Raw genomic sequence first — 17,310 nt, forward strand, 5'->3', positions numbered from 1 at the left:
ACCAGACGCAAACGTTTATCACAAAGATAGTTAACGAAAAAGCGAAACAGATTATGCTATCGCTTAATAATTTCGCTACTTGCTACAACATCAACGCACACAGAAACACATTTTAACCTGCCATCTTCTGGGGCCTTGGATGACACAGTACATTTTCCAAGTCTCCACAGCCAATTCTAGGCAGAACTCAGGCCCTCGGCATAGAATCTTCTGCTCAGAAACCACAGTGATGCCTCCACGGACTAAAAGTTTTCCTTCAGCAGGCTGTCAGTTGGTTGCTTTCGGAAGTGAAGGGCGGATGATATTTTACAGGAGTTCCATGACGCAATGTGCAGTAATACGGTTCTCACAAAAGATGGGTTAATTTTGGCGCGGATCAGTGGCGCAACACTTAGTTCGAAGCAAGTCTTGCCGTGAGGCACCATTCACTCCTAACATGGACACTCCTCGTGTGCCAGGAGCAGCATTCCGCAGAATGGTTGCACATCCATGGGTCATATTTCCTTGTGGCAGTGCGAGCTCGGCAAATACACATGGCAATCAGTGGAGACAGAACAGCTGGGTCTGACCGACCCATAACAGAGGCCGAAGTACAAGAAATGGACTAAACAAGAACGACAGCTTGGACGAGTTGGTGGTTTCCCATCGTTATTTACCGCGCAAACGCACCTAAGGGCCACACTATTTTTTCCAAATTCGAGGGCCAATTTTCAGGGTGCGGCCCATATAAGCAATGTGCAAAAAAAAAAGTTAAAAGACACCAACCGGGGAACGAACGCATTATTCTACGTTCAATCGTTGCTTGCGAAGTGTTCTGACTCCGAGCTGGTGCTGTGCTCTGGTGCATGCTCATCCCACAAGAAGTCGCACAGCATGTCCATTGTCAACGCACAGCCGTTGTTCTGCACTTCCATTACATAGCTGAGCAGCTCTTCTTCCAGTTCGGGAAACTTGCACGGCTTGCCTCGGAAAACGCACTTTTTGCAGCTTGTGTTCCTCAATGTACCCTTTTGGTTGCACCATCGTCGGACGCACTCCTTGTCCACGTTGATTTCCTGCATGCTGCCCTCTTGGTCTGCTCGACAGCAAACTCCCAGCCATGCAGCTATTAACACTATTAAGGTGCTTGCCCATCATGTTAAAACTGAAACGTTCGACGGCAGCACACGGAAGCCACAACGACAGTGAGTTGCAACGCAACCACAACCACCACAACTCCTGTCGTCTTTGACAGCCACAAAAAGCTGGAGCTGGTGATACTGATGCCAATATGGATAGCGAAAGCACCCAGCAGAGGGAAAATTTGATGATGATGATGACATGTGGCCTCGGGCGCCATCCATGGCTGGTACAGTGAAGCTCCTGTGCACGTACATTTTGAAGGCTCTTCCCAGGTTGGTTCTGGAAAGTTTGGGTGTGGCCCTTACAGGGATCTTTTTTTTTTAATGCTGCCTTTGGGAAAACAAGGTGTAGCCCGTACATGGGTGCAGCCCTTAGGTAACTCATATATGCCAAAACTTGAGAAGTTTGGAAAGATGTAAATATTTTTAGATATAATATATTTATTTCACTTGAGAATTCGGAATCGTCCTTTTAGTAGTGGAAGTATTTTTCTTAACATCGGCTTTTGAGCCATCCTATAATGTAAGGTACCAGACAAATTTGCTACCTGTTACCTGTGGTAAAGCTTCAAACATTTGACACAGAGTTTAAGATCACATTTCTCATCACGTGCGGTGTTTTTCTTTTGACACTGCATCTTGCCTCTTGCTAGTGGGTGCACAAATAAAGAGGTGTTCTACATGCTAGGCACTGGTTAAAAAAGAAAAAACACAGCAAAACGATGGATTAACTGCAGGTGTGCCTGACAAAGCAGACAGGAACTCTGTCCACTCAGACACTTGAGCTCCCCTTCTCTCAGATTGCTGCAATCCACTCCTGGTGCAGCAGTTAAGCCACTTGTTTCAAACACAGCCCCTAGTGGGGACTCTTCCCTGCCATGTGATGACATCCCCCCAAGGTGACGTGACCACCTAGGTTGACTGCTGCTCTGGCGATTTTTCTTTCACGGCCAATGACAACGATGCCAACTTTTCTATCGGCACTGGTTTTGGTTATGCATGCATTTCTCACAATGCAGTGTTATGCCTACCTGCACCTTTGTGCCACCAGCAGAGAACAACATCTCAACGTGAACCTAACCTGTTCCGAATGGCATGGCTTTTTTCAAGCACCTTATATCACAGCCATAGCACGCCTATCTCACCGCATCAGTCATCCAATTCTAGTTGTGCATCCGCTATCACACACTATACTACATTTTCTGGTTGGTTCCTTTTTCAAACAGCTACATATCCCCGCAGCCTACCCTATATGACGTCAATTCATCATCTACTTTCCAAGAACGTATAACTGATCATTGCCATTTGTTTTCAAGTGTAATCCTACCCCTTATGTAACACCACCTTGAATGAAAACCTTTAAGAAAATGAAGCTCAACTCAACTGAATACGTTGGCCATGTGCTCTCCAAGTGAAATCCTGCGTGAAGCGGGCTGGCTTTCCTTTGTGGCGAGCAAGCGCGAAACAGAAAGCTCCGTGAACACTACCGCATTAAGTGCTTCGTGAGGCCAAAGACGACATTGTTACCCGTGAAACATGTCCACTTTTGCAAACTCTAGCCTTGAACTGGTCACTTGAAAATGCTGCAGTCTCTCTGGATCACAAATTTGTGCCCAAGGAAGCACGTGCTCTTTGATGCTTTCCCTCACATACAGTAGGTGGGCTGAATACTGTCAAGATTAGGCTATTTGCAATACACCATAGCTCAGACAAAAGAGCACCACATGCAACATGTGGAGGCTGTGGGTTCAGGTCCCACTCACAGCATGTCTGTTCCTCCATTTTGTTACTTTCTCTCTAAAATTTCGCACTATGACCACAACTTAACAAGTGAAAAAAATTTCCCTATGCTTTCTTTGGTTTCAAAGCTCCTGCTGATTCTTGGCAAATCACCATGACCGTTTTCCCAGCAATCCCGGCTACGTCTTGCGATGGCAAGGTGCCTCTACTGGGGTCACGTCCACTTGTTGGCACACAGTCCAAGGACAAGGACAGCCAGCAGCACTGGCAAGACACTACAAGTGCCAATGCAGAGCCCACACACCTGGAACCCTCAGTGCGCTGCAACACTGCCAAGGGCCACAGCAGTACCGCTAAAGCAGTGCATCAAACCTTGACCAAAATGACGAGGCAAAGCCAACATTCCACCCAGCACTCGTTCCCATGGCTCGCACTGTAAAGCCGTGTTTTGCAGCAGAATGTCACTTTTTCTGCCCGGCAGCATCAGACTGTTCCTCAGTTGTCGTCTCAGTGGAAGGCGAAGGCTGCTGTCCATCATGCTCTGCTGCTCCTCCACCTGTGGCAGGGGGCAGCAGGACCTGCAGCAAGTCCTGTCCATCTTCCGAAGCGGTGGAGCCTTCAGAGGCATCTGACCGAGTACTGTGGCGCCGCTGCTGGCCGTTGTGTCGCAAACCTCGGCGGGGAGCACCATTCTGGCCACTGGTGGAACCACGTGGCCTTCCTCGGCTGCCGTTCTCCCACAGACCTCCTTCGGTGGCGGCAGCTCTGCCACGGGAAGAGGCACCTGCAATGACATCCCGACCATCAGTGAACATGACAGGGCCTGTCCATGCAGCACAATCAGACCTGTGGGAACCCAGCATGCTTGCTTTGTGCCAGGCAGAGGAGAGCTCAACTAGTGGCATGCTTGTTTGTGGTCAAATTTACTACAGGGAATGCACCGTGAGGCCCTCTTCAAATCCTGTACCACCAAGACATCTGAGCACCAGGGCATAGCAATTGAGTCCTTCCAGGAATTATGGGCATTTTACCCGAAATCTACCTTTGTGTCTTGGAGTGGGGGCACGTTTGTACAGGAAGCGCCTTGCTGTATGTCTTTTCTTCTCCGTCGTCTCTGCGCGCTGCCTCGCAGCAATGAATCTATATCAACTAGCCCAAGTAGCCATTCTAAATGAGATTCCTTGAAAGACACTAGTGCGAGTCACTCACTTATTTTACATAAGGCTGGCCATGCAGAAAAGCTGCGCTTTCCAATATCAGCTGCATGAACTGCACAAGCTCTGTGAGCTAATGCAAGGGTCTTAAACTTGTCACACCGTGGGACAAGCTTTCATCTCCATAATAAATTCATGGGGAAAAAATAAAACAGCAGGTAGATCTAGACTTCCGGCAAAGGAGGCCACTCGTCAACCTAAACATTTTTAACACGACTGCATTACAGCTCCCATTCAGACCCGGTGGCATCCCAGAGGCGTTGTTGCATTGAGATGTGACGTCATACATGGGTGTCTGCAATGAAAACAACTGAAAAACAGACTTGTAATGTGAATTAAAGGGCAGCGCATGTCTCAAATGACTTAATTTTGTGAAGTAATTGATTTCACATGAAAAAATCCATAAACTTTTGTTGGGATTCGAACTCATGACACTTGGGCCGCAAGCCAGGCAGACGACCAACTAGGCCACATAGGCACGTTGACTTAGCCTATGTACAAGGATAAGGGGGTGATATGTGTGTGGTACTGGCTTGATTTGAAGCTTAGTAATGAGGTAATTATCACAGCAAACTAGAGATGTACTAATTAGTGAGATACTAATCAGAGTAACATTATGTGCATATACTACACTGTGGAAGAGTTCAAAGACAATGCGGAAAATGTGCTGTGAAAATTATGATAAATGTGAGAATGTTCAACAAAAAACTTTGACTGTTAGTGAAGAAAAATTGCTGAAGGAAGCCATCAACAGTGTCATACCACACCTTAAGGCGAAGCTGAAGTGTTCCCCAAATTTTTTTGTTTCAGATGAAGTTTTTTGGCCCTTGTGCTCAAAAAAAGAAAGCAAAGCAGTAGTCATGTGACCGGAGACCTCAAGGTATTAAATTTAACAAGAATAATAGCGCAACAACATGACACAAAGAAGGAGGAAACCGACAGGACAGGCGCTAACTTGCAACACTTTACTGTATAAACCACCGCGTATATATCAACCACAGGGGGGGGGGGGTAAAGACAGATGGGGGGGAACACAGTTGAAAGCACGTGCGTAGAAATCTCGAATGGCACAACAAGAACAGGAGATTCCGCAGATACTATGCCATATCTAAAAACTGACATTCTTTTTTATACATCACGATCGACGGGGTGCTAACACATGCACTCCCACTCTTACATATTCTGTGCGCTTCTATCAATTCGCGTGCGATCGTGTAAAGACACGAGTGGGAGTGCATGTGTTAGCACCCCGTCGATCGTGATGTATAAAAAAGAATGTCAGTTTTTAGATATGGCATAGTATCTGCGGAATCTCCTGTTCTTGTTGTGCCATTCAAGATTTCTACGCACGTGCTTTCAACTGTGTTCCCCCCTATCTGTCTTTACCCCCCCCCCCTGTGGTTGATATATACGCGGTGGTTTATGAAGACAGTAAAGTGTTGCAAGTTAGCGCCTGTCCTGTCGGTTTTCTCCTTCTTTGTGTCGTGTTGTTGCGCTTTTATTCTTGTTAGCTATGAACCAACATGCCCCGGAGAGTGTTTTACTGTATTAAATTTAAGGCTACAGATTGGCAGAAGATGAAAAAAAAAAGAGGGAACCCAAAAGAAGGGGAGAAGCAGGCCTGACATTCACAATGCATTTCTGTAATATATGTGTGCAAGGGCTCTCACCCCCTTTTTTTAAATTCACTGCTTTTATTTTGGGTTCCATTTCCCTTTCTTGGTGGTAATTATTCTTGACTCTGTTAATTGTACGCCCCTTTTTGATCTTCCTGTCTGCCTCTAGAGAAGCCCGTGAGAATGCCGCTTGGTTGGGGCCACAATTTGCTCACTGCCTTCACGTACCATGCCCAATTAGCGCAGAAATAGTAAAAAGGTGTGCAAGAGCCACAAAGGGTCGTCTAATGGGGGCCAAACTGGGTTCTTTCCTACAGCAGTGCTTGTCTCCTTCTTTGCTCTGCACTCGCTGCAACTGAGGTCCCAACTGTTCACCATACTGCAAGAGTGCGAAGGACAAGGCAAGACAAGGCAAGCTGTTGTGGTACGGCAAATTTAAACCAAACCATTCACTTTATGGCCACAAGTTTGCCCAATGAGTGCACCCTTCTTCTGCCAACAACGCTCCCATTACAGTAAGCAGTGCTCACACAGCAGGCTAACTGCATCCCTGTGAGGCTCATTTAAGCAGAGTGGAGTGCCTGCCTCCTTTTACTGCTCCCAGTCAGTGGATGCGCTATAAAATTTAGTAAAACTTGGTGCTGGGCTACCTGCTTAAACATTCTTTGAAATAGGTTAGCGCCCAAAAAGACCAACACAAGGCGAGAGAACGACGACACAACACAGAAGAGCGCCAGTAACAAATGAGACTTTAAATACGTACCCTGGAGAGAAAAATAAATCCAGTTGTTAGTAGCACTCTTCTATGTCGTGTCGTCGTTCTATTGCCTTGTTTTCATCTTTTTTAGCGCTAACCTATTTCAAAGTCTCTCCTCCCGCTGGCCTGAGAGATAATGCGGCCCCTCCAAGCTAGGCAGCTGAACGATGGCAAACTCTGTTTAAAATGGCAGTGCGGAGACCCGGGGGTTGTCGCACTTTAATTCCCTGAAAGGAACTCCGGTCACCACATGCACACAACGGAACAGAACAGGCCCCTGAACTGAGCACAGTCACTTCCTTGTCAACAGATGGTACCAGCAGCCTGACTGCGCCCACTGCAGGACAACAGGAGACACGAGAGAGATATAACAATGCAATTAGGAATGTATCTATATTTTATCAAAAATGTTTATAGTTTCAGTATATTCAAGAAGGGTTTTGAGGCGGGCTAGTTGGTGGATTTCGTTCATGATTGAACTGCGCGAAAGAAACGGGGACCAAGAAGAAACACGTACACACACACAGCGCATTTTTTTTTTTTTTTCCACCGGCATAACAACAAAGCCGCCTTCTTTGTCGGCTTGGATGACTGTAAGGTCGTTGTCTTTCAGGTAGTTTACGATTTTCTTTAAAGGAGGGTTCTTTGGTGGACGTTCACTTACAGTGCGGATGAGGCTGTCAACTCCGTCGCCGATAACACGTCCCTTGTCTTGGTTTGTTGTGCTACGGGCAATTTGTCGCACTGTAGCTAGAAGCTCAGAGCAGTCGGCCCTTGGTTCAAAAGAGAACTTTGGAACTGCGCTGTGTGTGTGTACGTGTTTCTTCTTGGCCCCCTTTCTGTCGCGCAGTTCAGTATATCTCAATTAATTCCATAGCACATGAAAATAACTCAAGCCCAATTAGGTGATTTCTAGCAGGTCATTGACACTTCCCTTCAATACTTGTTGCATCTCATTGAAATGGTGCTGTAGCCAAAGACCTGGAATGCAGAGCTATGCTCTTTATATTACTTGTAAGACTGGCCTTCGGCTTTATAGTCTTCAGAGGCTGACGCTCAACGAAGAAGACGACGAGAAGCGCCGAACGCTCCGAAGCTCGAGCGCCGAGCGCTCGGTCCCTCGTGCGTGCTCTGGACTGAACGCTACCGCTGGTCTGTGCCTGGACTGTACCGCTGGTTGTTGCAACACTGTGCTTTGCAAGACGTTCCTAAGTGGTGGAGGTGCCAACGATCCCCTCGCCCTGGAGCTTCGCACCCGTGCATTGCCTACCGCCTCTGCAATGCCTTAGACCATAACCCAAACCGCTTCACCGCTTCCGTCAGCTGTCTTCTGTTCGGGCGCCGCACGGCAGCGTGACCCGGCTATCTTCAGCGGCACAGATGACACGGATGTGGAGGATTGGTTGGCCTAATATGAACGCGTAAGCGCTTACAATAGGTGGGACGATACCATCAAGCTCACCAACGTTATCTTTTACTTGAGCAACGTAGCCAATATCTGGTTTAGAAACCACTAGGCTGACATCTCAAGCTGGGCAGCTCTCAAAACCAGCCTCACAGAAGTCTTTGGCCGTCCCGCAGTGCGTAAGCTTCATGCCGAGCAACGCTTGCGAAGTCGGGCCCAGCAAACCGGTGAAAACTTCACCAGTTATATAGAAGATGTCGTCGACCTATGCAAGCGTGTCAACCCTTGTATGAGCGAGGCTGACAAGATCAGATATATTATGAAAGGCATTGAGAATGATGCCTCCCAGATGCTTGTCGCCAAAGATCCCCAGACTGTCTCTGGTCACATTGGCGGTCCCTAAAGAGTTGTCGCACTGCTTAAACAAGCAAGGGTACAAATGGGACAAAAATTAGATTATTTAATATTGTTACAGCCATAGATGTGGACCACATCCTTACCGCGTCTTGAGGCAACTAAGCAATGTGACCTATGAACTCACGCCGCTGCACCCCTACTCTCCTTCTGTGGCCCCTCCACACAGCATGTGCACGTTGCCCGTCTTAAACCCAACCACACTCACCCACCCCCCTAGGCCTCCCCGGGTCTGTGCCTTCTCCCGCGGGGCGGAGGGTAGCGTTACGGTACGCAGTCGCGAAGCGATGACGACGTTGTTGTGTCGCTGAGTAGTCGACGAAGACGAAGACGCTGCCGCTAGTGCTTGTGTGCTTACTAAGGAGAAGAAGAAGAAGAAGTGCTTGTGTGACCCGTTTCGTGGTGTGTCTTCTGTGTACGGCGTACCGTTTCTACTGCTGAACTAACCTCGTAATAATATGCTCTGCCTGTGTGTAGAACATGAAAAGAACGAAGTGCGTTGGAGGTTGGAGGTGCTGGGCCTCACTTCCCCGGTTGTGGTGCGCTGTGTGCTTTCCTTCTCTAAATATATTCACTGTTTGCATTAGACGTCTTCACAATGCATTACTGGTGTGAGGTGTGGGGAACAGCCCCCGCAAGCTCTTCAATTATGGCCACTGAAGGGGCCACTCCGTCGGCGTCCGCCACCCCAGTGGTCATCATTGCCCAACTGAGAGACCCTGGAACTTTCAGTGGAACGGACGCCGTCGATGTGGAGGACTGGCTCGCAATGTGTGAGAGTGTGTGAGCACACACAAAATAGGTGGGACCCAATCATGGAGTAGGCTAATGTCATAGTCTACCTGACAGGCACTGCCAGGGTCTGGTTCGAGACCCACGAAGACGACCTCACCAGCTGGGGTCTCTACAAGCGCAAGCTTTACAACTTTATTGGTAAGCCAATCGAGTGTCAGCTGGCTCCAAAGAAGGAGCTTGTGTGTCATGCACAAACAGCCACAGAGTCCTAAGTCTCATACATTCAGGACGTACTAGCGCTCTGCATGAAAGTCAACACCACTATGCCAGGGTCCGACAAAGTTGGTCACGTGCTCAAAGACATTGCAGATGACGCCTTCAACCCGCTTGCGTACAAGAACTGTGAAACAGTTGATGCAATCATCAAAGAATGTCGCTGATCGGAACAGCGAAGAGCTGCTGAATTTCTCCACAGTTCACACGGTTACCAAACATGACTCCGATGTCGTCCTGCGTAGACTTGACTCCACCATTCCGCCCACTGACATCTGAGAGCTTGACACGACTTGTGCGCCAGGAACTAGAGGCAATGTTTCCCGTTGCTCTTCACCCACCTGCACCAGACAGTACCCCAGCAGTATCCCTCATACTACCTTGTTCAGCAAGAATTTGCCAATCTCAGGATCCAACCTGTTTGCTCAATTAGTTTGCCAGGCGCTCGCCGTGCATCCCTAGAGTTCGGTTCTGAACGTATGTACTACTCTCGCTGCATCCGCAGTCCAGATGAGTGAAGAACACCGGATGACAGGCCCGTCTGCTTCAACTGCTCCCGAGTTGGCCACATATGTCGCCAATGCCGCAGCAGTCTGTTCTCAGCCTACTGCCACTACCCAGATTCTGCATATTCCGGTCGGTCTTCCTTGCCCTTGGAAATGCCCTTTTCTGGCCACAACACACCGATCCCTCACACTAACCGTTCATTACCTCAGCGTCATTAATCTCCATCGCTCCGACCCCGCTGCCCGTCATCTCCGGCCCCATATGACCACCCCAGTCGGAAAACTGATGGCTGCAGTGTCTGGGGGTGATGCTGCTCTGATGACCCAACCAGAAAATCCTCCTTTAACTCTTCATGCCCATCAGAACATCCTTAGTGTCGACGTGGATGGGGTCTCTGCCACTGCTCTGATCGACACCAGAGCGCACGTCTCAGTCATGAATGCTCATCTTTGCCGTCGCCTAAGGAAAGTACTCACCCCTGCCCCACAACAGTTGTCTGTGCCACAGATGGCAGTACCTCTACAGTCGTTGGAATGTGTACTGCTCGTGCGTCAATCACGGGCCGCCATACTTTTGTGCTCTTTACTGTCCTCAAACACCGCCCTCATGACATCATCTTAGGCACTGACTTTCTTTCTGACCATTCCGCCCTTATCAATTGTGGCACAAGGGTCGTTCAACTCTAGAAGAACGGCAAAATGGGCAAGTTGGTGCTCCATGACAAGAAATATTTTCAACAGCGCTAGACAACAGGACCAGTGTTTGTCTCTTCCTATGTCTGGTCCTGTCGTCTAGCACTGTTGAAAATATTTCTTGTCGTTCAACTCGCCCTACCTCTTCCAGCGGAGCCTCTGGACCCAACTCTGCACCGACTGTGAACCGTCGACTTTGTCCGCCTGGACCCGAAGTCGCCACTTATGTCCGTTTCTTGTTCGTCCCGCCAGTTCTCTATGGTGACTACATTAGTACTCCAGTCCCTGATGTGCCCCTCACACGAAATGTTGCCCCTGAACATAGACGTGTCGCCATGTCTGCAAATCAAGCATCCCTTCCGGTCCTCAACTTTGCATCATACGTTCAGCCGCTCCCGCGAGGTATGTCGTTCACCACGCTGTGCCCTGCTTCCGAATGCATCGTATCGGCGGTGGCAAGCTGCGTGCCACCCTCGTCACATTGCCGCGAGTCTAACATCCAACCATCTGACGAATATGAAAAGATGATTGCTACTGACCTTCGCTGTCTTCTGTCGTCTTTTCGCGTCATTTTTTACTTTGATGACCACCCTTTGGCTCGGACATCTCTGGTTGCACATCACATTAACACAGGTGACAGTGCTCCTATACACACACGACCGTATCGAACGTCCAGTACAAAACGCACCATCATATAGCAGGAGGTGGACAAGAGGTGCTCAGTAGAGACATCATAGAGCCCTCATCAAGCCCTAGGTACTCACAAGTTATGCTCGTTAAATAGAAGGATGGCAGCTGGAGCTTTTGCTTCGATTACTGACACCTCAACAGCACTATGAAAAAAGACTATCTTCTCTCAAGAATAGATGATGCTCTGGACTGCCTCCATGGAGCCAAGTACTTCTGTTCCATCGATCTTTGGTCTGGGTATTGGCAAATTGCTGCTGATGACAACGATTGTGAAAAGACGGCATTCAGCACCCCGGATGGCTTATATCAGTAATGCCATTCGGTCTGTGCAATGCACCAGCTACCTTTGAAGGAATGATGGACTCCTTGGTTCGCAGTTTTAAATGGTCCACATGTCTATGTTACCTGGATGATGTGGTGGTTTTTTTGCCCACATTTTCCACGCACCTCGAAAGACTGGCAAGCATTCTTTCTGCCTTCTGTAGAGCCGGGCTTCAGCTGAACACGTCGAAATGACAACTCACCATTCTCGGACACCTGGTCAACGTGTCTTCCCAGATGCTGTTAAAAGTTCAAGCTGTCAAGGACTTGCCCAATCATCTACGGATGTGTGCAGCCTCTGCTCTTACTTCCGTCATTTCATGCCCGCATCGCTCATCCTCTTACCGACCTCCTAATAAAGAAAGACATCCCTTTTACAGCCCACAAGGAGGCTTTTTCTTCGCTAGTCGACTTGCTCACCTCCCCACCTGTTTTAGCCCATTTTGATCCATCGGCTCCGACTAAAATTCACACAGATGCCTGCAGATGAGATCGGCGCCATGCTGGCCGCTTTCCTCCTTCCCCACGGGCGAGTAGCCAGATGGTCTGCTCGAGAGCGCTGCGCCGCCTCCTTCCTCAAAAAACTGGTCGCAAGCGCGCACCGCCAGGCGCCGCCGGAGCGGTCGCTGATTGGCCGAATATGACAACGGGCAAGTGCGCCGAGATCGGCGGGTACCGGTCGTGGCCGGAGGGAGACTTCAGCGAGCCGCGACAGCGAGAGGACGTCAGGTAATTACCTCGCTTCTTCCCTCTTTGTTGTCGCCATCTTGCCCCGTCAGCCGCACGACCAAGCCAGACGGCAAGGGTCGCAGATCAAGATTCAAGCAGCCAGCGACTTGGGAGAACCCAATAAACGTTTGGCCCCGGGCAAAGCGTCCTGTTCCGTGCTGTGTTTATTTCGCATTTCTGCTGCGCCGCCGTGAGAACGGCCGCGCGTGGTGTGCGATACCGGGAGCTCGGAGTTCACGGCCTAGACCTCAAAGGAGGCTCGACGGCTTAGTAAGAACCCCCCCAACCTTGGCCGTTGGGCGTTGCACCTCCAGGGCATTGCACCTTGCACTGTTCATTACAAGTCAGGGCGTCTCCACCAGGACGCCGGCTGCCAGCCTTGGCACCCTGCGGACCCACCTGTTTCTAGAGACACTAATCTCGGCCCATGCGTCTTCATTATCTCCGATCTACTTAACATCGCAGACGAGATAAGTTTGTTCGCTCATGCAGGCCGATTTCATTCTGACAGAGCGCAGTTCCGAATTAATTTTGCTTTGTTGGCCGTTAGTTCATGCTTGCAGTTACTGTAAACAAGTGACTTAATTTTTGCATGGTCATCAGGTAGGACGGGCGGTTGTATGACGCCGCCAAACTTCAAAATGCCTTTCCAAAAGGAGATCTTGGACGTCGCGTGGATGCAACGTGCTCTGCTCCTGCGGCCAGGGTTGGGTTCCATCTATACCCGTTCCTTTCGCGAATGACATGCTGCGCTTTCCTGGGGAGCCCCATGAATTCTTAATGCCGCTGATGCGTAAAATTAAAGCAGCTGCACTTGAAAATTCAGGAGCACTATTTAAGCTGCAGAATCCTTTACTCTTTGAAACATGCCACCCAAGTGTTACACTTCGCATATCATTCTACACACTTATTCAGACCTGCCAGAAGATGAACTACAGAGGCTGACAGCTTTGCTTTTTAGCCAAATATAAGGGTAGATTATGTTGACGTCTGTGCTCGAAACATATCCGACCATACACAATCGGGCTAAAAGAGAGAAAGCGCAAACTTTAATCCGCTGTTTTAGATTTCTCCCATGACAAAAGGGCTGACTACGCAGTCTTTGTGTAAGCCGTAAGAGGTAAAATATAAAGGCTTGATCGTTACCACTCACGCGGGCCGAACTGGGAGCAAGCACGCGTTCTCCTTCCCCATGAACCGCGGTCACAGCGGCAGAGCAGTGGGGCAGTGACGACCCCACCTGACGTGTCAGTGACACATCTGTACACGTATATTCAGCTGAATGTACTTTTGTAGATTCGTTTTTTGATTAACATGTTCGTGCTCTCTCTATGCACATGCTCGACATTGCATTCTTATATATCCCCTGCACTACAGCATGAATAAACAGTTGGTAGTAGCGCTCATGAGCAGTCTCGTTCAACTCAAGAAAGGGCTTTGTTCACTCGAACTTTGTGTTCGCACAGCCACCTCACACGTTTTGCTAGTGAGTTAAGCATTGTGCCACGAAGCCCTTGCGGACACCATTTCCCCTCCCGTGTCCTATGTTAAAGGCACACACAGAGCGTTTCGGCACTCTTGCAGATCCGTTGGAGCCACCCAGGCTTGCTATCCGGTACACATCGTCTTGCTGCCGCCTGCTGCTATGGAGCGGACTGTATCCTGTTCGCCACATCCATCCGGGACAGCTGTGGTGAGACCAGTCATCTCCAGCCGCTGTTGCCCTGGCGACTACTGAAAAATCCAGACCTGCAGTTTTCAACCAGCCATCTCTTCATGACTCTGCGGAAACGCAGTCCACACGCCATGAAAGTCATCCCAGCAGAGACCTTCACGCCGATTTTGGAACACCGCGGAAGTCTGCGTGGACGCTGCCGGCATGACCTCATCAGCAAGACCTGCCTCAAGTGCATGAAGACTAGGAGACTCCTCCATCGCATTTACTTTCAGGCACATACGTCTATTTAGGGTTGTGGGGATGTGGGGACCTGCCCCACCATCCCCTTTGTTGGCTCTCCCGTGAGGCACCCTACAGCAACAGCATCGCCTCAATGCGGGGCACACCACGTGACTCTCCCTGGTTGACTTAACAAGAGAGGGAGCTGGCATCGCAGCACCACAGATTGCTTGCTGCGCACGGGACGCAGCATCACTTTCTTCGGCTGGGGAACACCACTGCGAGCCGACACGTCCGCTCGACCCGCTCCGCTCTCTGCCAGTGGGGCGAGGCCTTGTGGGGAGGACCGTTCCCCTGCATCTTGTCCCGTCCGGCTGCAGAGTATCCCTTGCCCTAGCGTGGGCTAACATTCGCTCGTAACCTTGCTGGTGAGTCAGGCGACCTCGATTCCTTAGCGTGTTTTGTTGCTAGCTGGCGTTATTGTTTTTGTAGCAATAAACGCCTTATTTGTGTTAGCCAATGTGGCGTTCCTGTTTCCCTCAGAGCAAGGCCAGCCATGGTCAGCGTGTGCTCGGTAGCACACGCAATCACGGGGTGGGGTCCTGGCGGTTTTGAGCAGCGTCAGCAGCGATTAAATGAGAGAAAAGGTGTTTATCTCCCCTCTTGAAATCCCTACACCTGGCACCCAATGTAGGGCCTGCTCTTGGAACACTGAACGACTGTGTGTCCGGTTCGAGGAACGCTCTTTGTTCGGACTTGGCAAGTGCTAGGCCTAGCGTGAATTTCGATCGCCTGCGGCATGCTTTCTTGAGTGCGAGGTGTGTTGCGCTGCAGCATGTTTGAACTTCTCGACATGCTCAGCATGTTTTTCCTCAAGTTTTCCCTGGAGTTTCTTCAGCACGAGAACTACTTGGTCCGCATCGAGGGAGCTGAGGCCTAGCGCCTGCGAAGTTGCCAAGCCTGAAGCGAGTGAGTACGGAATCCGCGAGGGTGGTCCGAGTTTTCTGTACACATTTTTCTCTTCTGTCTCTGTTTCGACTGTGGGAGTCGCAGCTCTGGGAGCCGGGTGGCCTGGAGCGTTGGGTGACGCCACAAGCTCGCTGGTATTGCAGCTTGGCGCCAGGCGCTCTGACACCGTCCGATACGGTTGGCGCCGACCACTCAGAAGCTGCTTCTTGCAGTGAGCGGGGTAGGACCACACCACAAAGCTGATGTCTCCTCGCGGCTGCGTGCATGTAACCCTTTTTGGATCTTTGCTTTGTTGTAGTCAGAGCGGTAGTTAGGCCTACGCCTTTTTGGAGCTGCCTGCACCACGTCAGAAGAGACATAACCACAGGACCGTGGTGCTAAGAGGGGGCATACTTCGCTGCAGAACTGTTTTTTTTTTTAATCTCGCACAAACTGAGCAGTCTCGTTCAACTCAAGAAAGGGCTTTGTTCACTCGAACTTTTTGTTTGCACAGCCGCCCGACACGTTGTACTAGTCAGTTAAGCATTGTGCCATGAAGCCGTTGCGGACACCGTTTCCCCTCCCGTAACCTACGTTAAAGGCATAGCGAGAGAGTTTCGGCAATCTTGCAGATCCGGTGGAGCCACCCAGGCTTGCTGTCCAGTACACATCGTCTCGCTGCTGCCTGCTGCGATGGAGCAGCCTGTATCCTGTTCGCCACATCCATCCAGGGCAGCTGTGGCGAGACTAGTCACCTCCGGCTGCTGTTGCCCTGGCGACTACTGCAGAATCCAGGACTGCAGTTTTCAACCAGCCATCTCTTCGTAAGCCTGCGGCCATGAAAGTCATCCCAGCGAAGACCTTCACGCCGATTTTGGAACACCGTGGAAGTCTGCGTGGACGCTGCCGGCATGACCTCCACAGCAAGACCTGCCTCAAGTGCATGAAGACTAGGAGACTCCTCCATCACATTTACTTTCAGGCGCATACGTCTATTTAAGGTTGTGGGGATGTGGGGACCTGCCCCACCATCCCCTTTGTTGGCTCTCCCGCGATGCACCCTGCAGCAACAGCATCGCCTCAATGCGGAGCACATCACGTGACTCTCCCTGGTTGACTTAACAAGAGAGGGCGCTAGTATCGCAGTACCACAGACGGCTTGTTGCGCAAGGGACACAGCATTGCTCTCTTCCAAATGGGAAACATCATTGCGAGCAGACACATCCGCTCGCAGCCCTCCGCTCTCCACCAGCGGGGCGAGGCCTCGTGGGGAGGACCGTTCTCCCGCATCTCATCCCGTCCGGCTGCAGAGTATCCCTTGCCTTAGCGTGCGCTGACATTCGCTCGTAACCTTGCTGGTGAGCCGGACGACCTCAATTCTTGGCGTGTTTTGTGCTAGTGAGTGTTACTGTTGTTGTAGCAATAAATGCCTTGTTTGTGCCAGCGGGAGTGTCGTTCTTGTTTCCCTCAGAGCAAGGCGCGCCATGGTCGGCGTGCGAGCGCACGCGATTACAGGGTGGGGTCCTGGCGGTTTTGAACAGTGACAGCCACAATTAAATGGGGGAAAACGTGTTTATCGCCCCTATTGAAAACCCCACACCTTCCCAAATGAACAAACAGAAGAGGTTCCAGGCGCTGCTAACAGATGACATGCTAGGCCGCGGGTAATTGTTATCGTCAACTTCTTTCCTCTTCTGCAAACTCCTGCTAACCATATTGACACCACTATCACCAGTTCGAGCTTTCTGTGGCTGTCAACCACACGTGCGTTGTGGCTTTCGTGTGTCGTTTGCTTTTTTTTTTTTCATAAAATGTCGCCAAGCACTGAAATTTCAGCACAACAGGCAAGCACCTTAGTACTGTAAAGGTTCGTTGATTCGAATTCCATGCAGGTGCCAATGGAGTTCGAAGTAACTGAAGTTCGAGCTAACGGAAGTGAACAGGATATGTGGTAATCTGCAATTGGGAAGCACTAAGGTAGTGAAATTACCTTACTGTTCTAACACATTCCGCCATCACCTTTTTTTCCCCGCAAGGCAACGTCCAACCCCTTCTGTTCTAACACCCGAACTAAAAAAAACGCATTCGTCGCATCCGAACTCGCACAACGGAGGGCTGCACCAGAGTCGCGAAAGGCGTGCGGCTGCCTATGAGCATGAGGCCGAAAGGCTGGAAAAAACCAATCAGTGTGTGGCCATCCCGCGGCTGCTACTTTTCTGAAATCTCTGAGACTTGGAAATCCATGCTGTTA

General features: G+C 50.0%; 1 protein-coding gene across 5 annotated transcripts in view; it reads right to left on the bottom strand.

The window, feature by feature from the left end:
- Positions 1-1,542: 1,542 nt before the first annotated feature.
- LOC144132279 (uncharacterized) overlaps positions 1,543-17,310 on the bottom strand; it is a 181,254-nt gene continuing 165,486 nt past the window's right edge. For all 5 annotated transcript variants that reach the window (XR_013314751.1, XM_077664594.1, XM_077664593.1 and 2 more), the window contains one exon: positions 1,543-3,645. Coding sequence is in view for 4 of the 5 variants with exons in the window: in XM_077664594.1 (XP_077520720.1) it covers positions 3,323-3,645 (323 nt within the window). In the remaining variant the exon portion in view is untranslated. The remainder of the gene's footprint in view (positions 3,646-17,310) is intronic.

The sequence above is a fragment of the Amblyomma americanum genome, chromosome 5 (genome assembly GCF_052857255.1).
Source record: "Amblyomma americanum isolate KBUSLIRL-KWMA chromosome 5, ASM5285725v1, whole genome shotgun sequence".
Taxonomy (NCBI): Eukaryota; Metazoa; Arthropoda; class Arachnida; order Ixodida; family Ixodidae; genus Amblyomma; species Amblyomma americanum.